General features: G+C 44.2%; 1 protein-coding gene across 1 annotated transcript; it reads right to left on the minus strand.

Annotated features, from left to right (window-relative positions):
- Positions 1-1281: 1281 nt before the first annotated feature.
- On the minus strand, positions 1282-2600 carry LOC123769293 (uncharacterized). The gene has a single exon (XM_045760404.2). The coding sequence runs from the start codon at positions 2151-2153 to the stop codon at positions 1320-1322; it is 834 nt and encodes a 277-aa protein (XP_045616360.1). The 5' UTR covers positions 2154-2600; the 3' UTR covers positions 1282-1319.
- Positions 2601-10593: the final 7993 nt, after the last annotated feature.

A 10593-nucleotide genomic window follows, 5' to 3' on the forward strand; every position in this document is an offset into this window, starting at 1 on the left:
CAACAGGTGTACAGGTTCCTGAGCCTATTGGGCTCTATCGTATCTACACTTGAAAATGTGCATGGAGTCAGCCTCCACCACATCACTTCCTAATGCATTCCATTTGTCAACCACTCTGACACTAAAAAAGTTCTTTCTAATATCTCTGTGGCTCATTTGAGCACTCAGTTTCCACCCGTGTCCCCTAGTGCGTGTGTCCCTTGTGTTAAATACACTGCCTTTATCTACCCTATCAATTCCCTTGAGAATCTTGAATGTGGTGATCATGTCCCCCCCTAACTCTTCTGTCTTCCAGCGAAGTGAGGTTTAATTCCCGTAGTCTCTCCTCGTAGCTCATACCTCTCAGCTCGGGTACTAATCTGGTGGCAAACCTTTGAACCTTTTCCAGTTTAGTCTTATCCTTCACTAGATATGGATTCCATGCTGGGGCTGCATACTCCAGGATTGGCCTGACATATGTGGCCAAAGTTCTGAATGATTCCTTACACAAGTTTCTGAATGCCGTTCTTATGTTGGCTAGCCTGGCATATGCCGCTGTGTGTGTGTGTGTGTGTAAATCACGAAAATTAACATGTGATGAAAAATGTAAGTGTTAGACCATGAAGGAGGGAAGGATTGAAACAGGAATTTCCTTAAGTACTTTCGTATTAAATAATACATCTTCAGAAGCCCGTGCTAAGATAATATATATATATATATATATATATATATATATATATATATATATATATATATATATATATATATATATATATATATATATATATATATATATATATATGCAACAGCGATTACAAAAACACTGATCCAAGTATGCGGAAAAACCACATGTGAAAAATTGGGAATGCTAAACGCGTTTTCGGCTTAATTCGCCTTCATTAGAGCAAAGTAGAATGAACTTTGATAATTTCAAAGTTCTACTTTGAAACTATTAAAGTTGTACCTTCATTCAACTTTGCTCTGATGAAGGCGAATTAAGCCGAAAACGCGTTTAGCATTCTCGATTTTTCACATTTGGTTTTTCCGTGTATATATATATATATATATATATATATATATATATATATATATATATATATATATATATATATATATCCAAAACGTATATACGTAACAAGAGAGACAGTGGGATTGACATGGAGGGGGATAAGAGTGATGAACGAATAGCCTGGTTCCTCCATCTAGTAGAAAATAAAGTTAACTTACCTTAGTAGAAACACCTGCATGTACATGGATGTAATACTGAAGTCATATTTTGCAGTAGAATATAACACATGGCAACCATCGAAAATCAAATGGCAAATCAAAGGTGACTGAACTTACCCAAGGAATATGCTGTCATGAGAGTGTGAGTGGAAGGCCGGAATCCTCAGCTTGGGCAGCACAATGGTCTTTCCCTTGCGAGTCCTCACCGTGAAGGTCGAAGAGAAGTGGAGTTCAGGTGTTGGGTTATGGGGTGAGAGGATGGTTAGTCCTCGACTCTCGGGAGGACCCAGCAAGGGCGTGAGTCCCGCTCCGCTACTGCCCGCCAGAGGAACTCCGAGATCGTGGAAGGATGGGACCTTCAACTCCATGGAAGCGATTATAGAGTTGCGGTCAGGAGTACGAGTTATCATCCGAGTTTTAGAGCGAGGACTGTCAGGGCAGTGGAAGGAAGTGCCGACCATCTTCGAGGACTCAGCGTATCTGAAGTTGGAACTTTCTGTGATATTGAGCGTCGACGTCTCAGGGATGCTTCCAATCCCATGCGTGACGTTCCGATGCATAACTGATCCCTCGTGGACTTTATACTTCAAACATTCTTGATGTTTTAATTTATCCTGCCCAAGAGGCCTGAAACGGGGACTATCGGGAGTTCGATCTCTACAAGCAGCGCCTCTTGGCTCCGAAAACTTGACGCTGTGCTTTGGACTTGCAGAGGTTATCGAACTGGCAGAATTGTGCCTCCCTTTGCCCAGGATACTCACAGGTTCAGACGTTAGGAACGTAGATGTCTGAAAACTACTCGTAGTGCCCACTGTGTATGTCTGTAATGTCTCCCCGTAGCTCGAGGTGATGATGGTATGGTTTCTAGAGAGGAGATCGCCTGGTCTGGGACATAACAGGGGAAAGGAGGCAGTAGCCTCCTCAGTGTGGTCGCCAGGGGTCGCCATGGTGAGAGCACTGACCGTGGACTAGCCCTGGAGATTACCAGGGCCGCTCCTTCCTCTTCCCAACTTTCAGCCTTTTAAAATGTACTAATATTCACTAATTAAATATTTTTCTAGTCACCTTTTTTTAGCCAATGAATCGAAATAATTTATATAAATATTTATCTCAAGTAAAGAGCCTTTTCTTACGTGACACTCTTAAAGATTTTAATCCTAATACTAAAAACATGAGGTTTTGAACTTTATTTTCTAGTATTATAATCACTTTTTTTTAACTTTCTGTATCCTGAAAGAATAAAGATATTACTAGTCTCATTCACGAGATTTAATGGATAATCATAGAGAGTTACGATGAAAGGATCAATTGGTAATTGTTTCCATTTTTGTTTAGATTTCCTTCCTGATAATAAAATAGTCCTCAGAACGACATACCATTATGTATATACACATCACATACATACAAGGAGACCCGCCAAATCCCGGGATAGTCTCTCTTCTCTCTCTCTTCCCCCCCCCCCTCACTCCTATGTTTCCATTCTACCCACCTCCCCTCTCTTCCTCCTCTCCCATTTTCCTCCCCATTTCCCCCTCATCTCCCCAATTTTGCCCTCCTTCAACCCACCCTCCTCGCTTTACCCAATCTTTCTCCCTTACCCTCCAACATTATATATATATATATATATATATATATATATATATATATATATATATATATATATATATATATATATATATATATATAACTTTTATTCCCCCTAATGCGTTATGTGTGGTTTCCTCCGAGGCTAAAGGTCCCCTTCTTCCAGCCAGAGGTGGTACTAACTTCCATTATGTGTATGTATGTATATGTATATATGTATATATATATATATGTATGTGTCGTACCTAGTAGCCAGAACTCACTTTTTGGCCTACTATTCAAGGCCCGATTTGCCTAATAAGTCAAGTTTTCCTGAATTAATATATTTTTTCTAATTTTTTTCCTTTGAAATGATAAAGCTACCCATTTCATTATGTATGAGGTCAATTTTTTTTATTGGAGTTAAAATTAACGTAGATATATGACCGAACCTAACCAACCCTACCTAACCTAACCTAACCTATCTTTATAGGTTAGGTTTGGTTAGGTAGCCGAAAAAGTTAGGTTAGGTTAGGTAGGTTAGGTAGTCGAAAAACAATTAATTCATGAAAACTTGGCTTATTAGGCAAATCGGGCCTTGCATAGTAGGCTGAGAAGTGCGTTCTGGCTACTAGGTACGACATATGTATATATATATATGTATGTGTATATATATATATATATATATATATATATATATATATATATATATATATATATATATATATATATATATATATATATGTGTGTGTGTGTGTGTGTGTGTGTGTGTGTGTGTGTGTGTGTGTGTGTGTGTGTGTGTGTATACTGCAGCAGGTTTCCTTTTATACATGTCTCATTGAATATGACAGCATAATCTGTATTAACTATTTAGTGCACTGGGTTTAGTTTTGTTTTAATAACATTATCTTGGTGGCGGATGTAGATGCAGAATGCTCATTAGTGAGTCCCATTCCTCAACGGCTTTTCTAATCATTGTAGTCGCGGTGGAATGTGCATCTAATGCAGCTGGTGTCGTTGGATTAATGTTGAGTTTGATGTGCAAGGATTCAGTAGCTTCACATTCCAGTAAGTAGTGCAATAGTAGCGCCTCTGCTTCTGTTCCACAGATATAACACTTTTTAACTATTGGGTTTATTACCTCCCAGCAGCACTTGTAACCAAGTCTGAGTCTGTGTATGGCTACTGCAATGTCTCTGGATATCTTTTTGCCAGGCTTGAATGAGTAGTACCCAGTGGCTTGTTCGTACCATATCACAGTGGATCTTCCTTCCGTTACTTTGGCTTTGTAGCGACTTTTGATAGTTGGGAGCATTTTCTTCTTGATTTGCTCCTTAATCTGTGAGAAACTTGGAGGTATTTGAACATGTACAACAGGTAAAGCAGTGGCAGTTTTTGCTAGTGAGTCTGCCTTTTCATTACCATCTATGCCACTGTGACATGGTATCCAATTTAGGGTGACTGACAGCCCTAGATTAGACAGCCTTCTTTTCCTATATGTTGGATTTCTGTAAGTTGAATAATATCTCTGTGCTGACTGGATAACAATGCCAGTTTATACCCAGATTTAAGAGAGTGATTTGGTCCTCAGTGAGGTTGATTCCAGCAAGGTTTACGAAGCCATCTCTGGGTAGTGGAATCGTCATAGGTCCTCCAAATAATGTTGTCAGAAAATACAAGTAACAATTTACTATAAAACCAAAAAACGGCTAATCTACTAATGAAAAACTCCCCAGACACCAAGCAGAACGCCTTGAAGGAAACCAACGTAGTCTATGCCTTTAAATGCCCATTTGGGGACTGTAAACCCCAAAGAACTCAGTATATATGCAAGACAACAACGTCTCTTTCCAGGCGATTAACAATGCATAAACAGGGATCCACCAAGGAACATATAATTTCTTCTCACAACCAGACCATCACTAGAGAAATCTTAACAAACAACACAGAAATCATCGATAGGTACCGCGATAGCAGGCGGCTCGACATCAGCGAGGCACTACACATCAAGAAGTCAACACCAGCAATCAACAGCCAATTAATGCACAACTATATTCTACCCACTTCAAGACCACGAACCAATATAGAAGCAGCAACGGGAAGTATGGGCCAACAGGCCTTCTGCAGTTACTTCCATTCTTATGTTCTCATATCCAAGTTATACCCATTGTTTCGTGTTCTGTCATGTGTTTGTCACAAGTTTGTTCAACACACCTAAAACTTTTGTACCATATCACCTCACCCAATAGAGTATAAGTACGAAGAATTTGTGAGCAAATTAAGTCTTTGAAAATGTAATAAGCCATTACGAAACGCGTTCAGGCGTCAGACCATAAATAAAAATTAATTTTGGAGAATTGATATTTCCATTACCACCGACAGTGAAGAAAAACATAAGAAATATTGAGAAAATTCGTGTTAGAATTATTAATCTTACCTTTTCGATCATATTTAACAACATATGTTTACAAGAAAGACTACTACCAAAATATACTAATATATATATATATATATATATATATATATATATATATATATATATATATATATATATATATGTGTGTGTGTGTGTGTGTGTGTGTGTGTGTGTGTGTGTGTGTGTGTGTGTGTGTGTGTCTGTGTGTGTGTGTGTATGTGTGTGTGTGTGTGTGTGTGTGTGTGTGTGTGTGTGTGTGTGTGTGTGTGTGTGTATGTGTGTGTGTGTGTGTGTGTGTGTGTGTGTGTGTGTGTGTGTGTGTGTGTGTGTGTGTGTGTGTGTGTATGTGTGTGTGTGTGTGTGTGTGTGTTGGAAGAATGAGAAAGACAGACAAAATTTTGTGGATATATATTGGCAGAGTGAGAAACAGCACATTTCAGTATTTGGTACACGCACGCGTGCTTGCGTTCAGGCGTGTGCAAGCGCGCCTAACACATGGGCCGTGAGTGTCGGGCAGGAGCAATTTATCAGCACTGAACATGGGCTAAATTTACACATCACTGACAACTGCTGCTAGCGTTATTCAACCAGCAGCTAGCGTAACGTAATTAGAGGCTGTCGCTACGCAAGCAGCAGCTATCGCTAGGCAACTAACAGCTATCGTTAGGCAACCTGCAGCTAGCAGGTTGCCTAACGTAACTAGCAGTTATCACTACACAACTATCAGCTATAGCTAGGCAACTAGCAGCTATCGTATAGGCACCTAGCAACTATCGCTAGGCAACTAGCAGCTAACGTTATGCAACTATCAGTTAGCACTACATACCCAGCTGCTGTGTAGTGCTCACAGCAGGTGTGAGCTATCTCACACGTGGGGGTGTGAGCTATCTCCAACATACCCACCGGCCCCTCTCCAACACCCACACGCTCAGACATACCCAACGTAACTACAGCAACCATACACCTACACTCCCAGTACAACCATACGTCCATACTATACTAACCTACTATACCAACCAACTATATCAATCAACTATATCCCAAGCCAACTATATCATACACCCACTATATCAACCACACGCTTTCACTCCCATCCCATTTAAACACCAACCATTTGACCACACAATACCCCAACCATACGATCTCAACTAATTACACTCTACATCTATACGTTAAAATACATGTACAAGTGAGAGGGGATGCATTTTTATTGCAAAATATTTAAAAAATATTCATAATATTCTTTATATTGCGAGGCAAGACTGATTATCATCAAGTCTAATTATTATTATTAATTGTAGTACCGACAATATTAACACTGTTCTGTTAATAACAAGAACAACAGTCTGGCTAGGCATGAGAAGCAAATACAAATTTACAAAACAAATAGTAGGGCTTCAGTTACATGTGTCAAGCGTTGTGTCAAGTGTCATTTATGTCAAATGTAATCTTATTTCGAGTGGGGTTGACATCTGGAAAGTCAGACGACCAAAGAGTATTGATTATCCACATACATCCCCCCGCCCCCTCCATCAATAAGACCATGAACGCATCCAAACATTTCTGCTCGTTTCCCGGCTGGCCAAAAGTTTCGTGTTGTTGGTTTAAGAGGCTCGTCAGGGTTTCAAAAGCTCATTGGGGTTCTACAGGCTCGTTAGAGTTCTAGAGGCTGGTTAGGGTTCCACAGACTCGATCAGATGCCAAATGCTCGTTTACCCAACCATCAATCTCCCTGTTTATGAATTAAAAGCGCTTTACATACGACTCACAAATGATGACGTTCGAACAATCCTCGAACAGTGCTTCTGTGACGACCTCTGTTCGAATCGCAACTCTTTAACTGCTTGATTGATTGATGAAGATTAAGCTACCCAAGAGGTGGCACGGGTATGAATAGCCCGTGATTTAACAGCTTCACCACGTAATTTATATACAAATAATCTCCAGCAGACCCTAAACATCTAACCTAACCTACACCTTACTATACACGGAACTAAACTATATAATATTAACATATGTATGAGAACTAACCTATTATTAATGCACAGCAGGTTAAAATTGATGAATGCGTCTTGAGGGTTGGCCGCCGGTTTAACGAGCCTAGCCTGAGGACAGGTTGCGTTCAGCTGCAGAGGCTGCCTATTTCAAGAGTACGCCCGTGTTAATTATATAAAAATCACGTATTCAGGTCAACGACTTCATTTCGGTGCATGTTAATTTCGTACACGTGTGAACGATTCAGAAAAGTAATGTATTTGGGTGTACAGGTGTTGTTGGTATATTCAGGTGTAGAGGTGTGTGTGTGTGTGTGTGTGTGTGTGTGTGTGTGTGTGTGTGTGTGTGTGTGTGTGTGTGTGTGTGTGTGTGTGTGTGTGTGTGTGTGTGTGTGTGTGTGTGCGCGCGCGCGCACTTATCACCTAATTGTGCTTACTGAGGCCCCCCCCCCCACCTCTCTCTCTCTCAACCACTTGCAAAATATTAAAATAAAAATAATGAATGCTACTGTTAGAGAAGAAGGAGAGAAAGTGATCCTATCACAGAACCTGTCACAGCTCGCCAAGCCTAGTATCTCACTCCCTTCATTAAATGTAACAACCCCTTTCCACTTGTTACCTGTCATTTTGTCATTATAATTATTGCACAATGAAATCACGTTAACGTGATGCATCAATGAGAAACTCAGTAGGAACCATGAGGTGGATTCGAACCCGCGAGCCATGAGGCGGATTCGAACCTTACCTAACCAAAATGTAAGGCAAGATAATCGCACACTTGTACTCTCAAGTTCATCATGTGTTAGTGGTTTAGGGCGTGGGCTTTAGAGTACCAAGTATGCGGGTTCGAATCCTCCTCCTCATGACTCCTACTGATTTTATCATTAATGTTCTTAATATTCTTCTTATTATTGGTGTAATATTGCCGTTGGATCCTTTTGTTATAACTATTAAATATCAATATTAAATTTTCTTAGTATCAAGAGAATGAACACAATTTGATAATTAAAATTAATTTAACTTTTATGCTTGCTCTATAGTTGAAGGCGGTTGCGTGGTGACCGCCGGCCGGGTCGGACGTTCCTGAGGTCTCTCCGCACTGGCTAGTGTTTACGTTGGGTGATCGCTTGTTTGCCCTGCTGGTGGTGGTTTGCCACTGACGGGGTGACGTTTGCTTCGCCATGGGGACGTTTCGCCCTCCATTGCAGAGGACGCTGTCAGCTGGTCTGGCGTTTACGGTGCCGGTGGACCATCCATTGGTTGGTGTCGCCCTCGTAGACGTGCTGCATGTGCAGCTGTCTGACCTGGTGGGCATCCAGCTGCTTCAGGGCCACCGTGCTGTGGTCAAGTTCCGCCTCCAGGCTGCCTTTCAGGCGTTTCTCGAACGGTGTGAGGGGCGTGTTTACCCTCTCCCTGATTCAGCTGGCTCAGTTAAGGTAGTGAATCTTAGTGTCACCTTGACGTCTGTGACGGTGCATGGTGCCCCCTTCGAATTTCAGGACGACTTTTTAACCTCCTGTTTCGAACGGTTTGGGACAGTGTTGAGTGTTCGTTGGAACAAGGTCGTTGCCGGGCACTGTGTTGGTATGCTTGACGGCTCCCGCACCCTGACGATGTCGCTGAAGGGTAGTGTACCGTCGTCGATGTCCGTGTTGGGATACACGCTCCGCTGCCAGTACCGGGGTCAACCGCGCACCTGTTATCGGTGTGGTCACGAGGGTCATCTGGCTGCTGCGTGCGACGTGGGAGCGACTGGTCGTGTGCATGTTCTTCGTGCGGAGGATTTTCCGCCCCTGTTGCGTTCGGGCGGTGTTGGTGCTGTGCCTGAGGCGCCTGCCTGCCTGTCTGCTGCTCCGCCTGTTGAGGAGAGCTCTCCAGCCTGTGCGCCACGTCTAGTGCCAGCTGTGGCCCCTGGGGTTGTTCAGCCGGTGTGTGAGGGTGTCGGGCTGTCGCCTGAGCTGTGTGTAGTGAAAGGTGTCCCGGTGGAGGTTCATGTTCCGCCCCCGCCTGTGGATGTGTTACCGGCTCCCGGGGACGCGGGTTCTGCCGTTTTGGAGGGGGTGCTTCGTGGTGAGGTGCCTGCCGTGCCTGAGTGTGTTGCCTCCTGTGGTTCTGCTCTTCCCATTCCTTTGCAGAAGCGCGCGCGTCGGTGTTCTGAGGCTGTTTCCGTGGATGATGTAGACAGTGTGGGTGATGTGGCCTCTGTGGACTCTTCGGACGGTGCGGGTGTGGCCTGTGTGGATATGACGGTGGAGGCTGTGCCTGCGGCGGGGCCTGCTGGGCGTGGTGTGGTGCGGCCTGTCTCGAAGCGTTCGCGGCGGGCTCGGAGTGTCTCCCCCCTTCGTGGTGTGCCTTGGGAGGAGGTGGGGGAGTATGGTGCTCAGCTGGCGTCCCCCGCCGAGGATGATGGTGCTGTGAGGGGCTCCGACGTTGCTCCCTGTGCCCCCCTTCCTGTGTCACCTGCTGTTGGGTCCCCACAGTGGGGGGTTGTCCCTGATGGTCGGGACCTCGTTGTGAAGTTGCGGAAAGATGTGCGCCAGGGAGCCTCGGCTCCTGTGCCCTGTGGTGGGGTCGCTGCCGCGCCTGCAGTTCCCCCTCCTTCCTTGCCCCGGTCTGGGGGTTGCCTAGTCCCGTCTGCTGGGGTCGTGCCCTGTGATGGTCCGGAGTTGGGCCCTTATCGGGATGCCCGGGTGCTTCCGATCCCGTGGTGCTCGTCAACCATCTGGGTGTCGTCAAAGAAGGAGTTTGTTTATAGGGTGCCGGATAGGATGTCTCAGCCGAGGGTCCAGCCTGATGGCAGGCTGCCCGCCGACCTGTGGGTGGTTTGGGAGGCGTACCGCTTGCGCTTTCCGTACCGTAAGTTTCCGGAGAAATATTAGTTCCCGTCTTGCGCGCACCGCTACGCCGTGCCTGGATCAGCTGTCACCGTGACCATGACGCCCCGCCCCCCGGTGCGGGGAGTCTCCCTCTGACGTTCGCCTCTGTTTTCGTCGCCACTCCTCTCTCTACGGCCCATCACGTCTACCGCTTTTGACTTTCTTCTCCTCTTTACCATCAACGCGTCTCCTTACATCTGTTCTGGTGCAGTCATCGGGAGGGTTACCCCTTCATGCAAACTGCACCTATTCTCAAGAAGAAGAAGATAGTTGAAGGCTGTGAATGAAATAGATTCTCAAAATGCTTGGGTAATATAAGTCTAACCCTGAAATTTGATGCTGTGGTTAATAACGATGAGTCTCATGCTTTCGGAAATGACAAACAGATGCATGCCTAATTAGAAGTTAATTGCAAATTCTGCACCAACACACTTTGCTAATCGCCTTCTCATTCCTCCTGGCAGTTCTCTCGCTGGCCAATTATAGGCTGGTAAACACCCTTCGGTCGGTTCAAATTGGTCGAAAGGGCGCTAAGGCA

Source organism: Procambarus clarkii, chromosome 66 (genome assembly GCF_040958095.1).
Source record: "Procambarus clarkii isolate CNS0578487 chromosome 66, FALCON_Pclarkii_2.0, whole genome shotgun sequence".
NCBI classification, from domain to species: domain Eukaryota; kingdom Metazoa; phylum Arthropoda; class Malacostraca; order Decapoda; family Cambaridae; genus Procambarus; species Procambarus clarkii.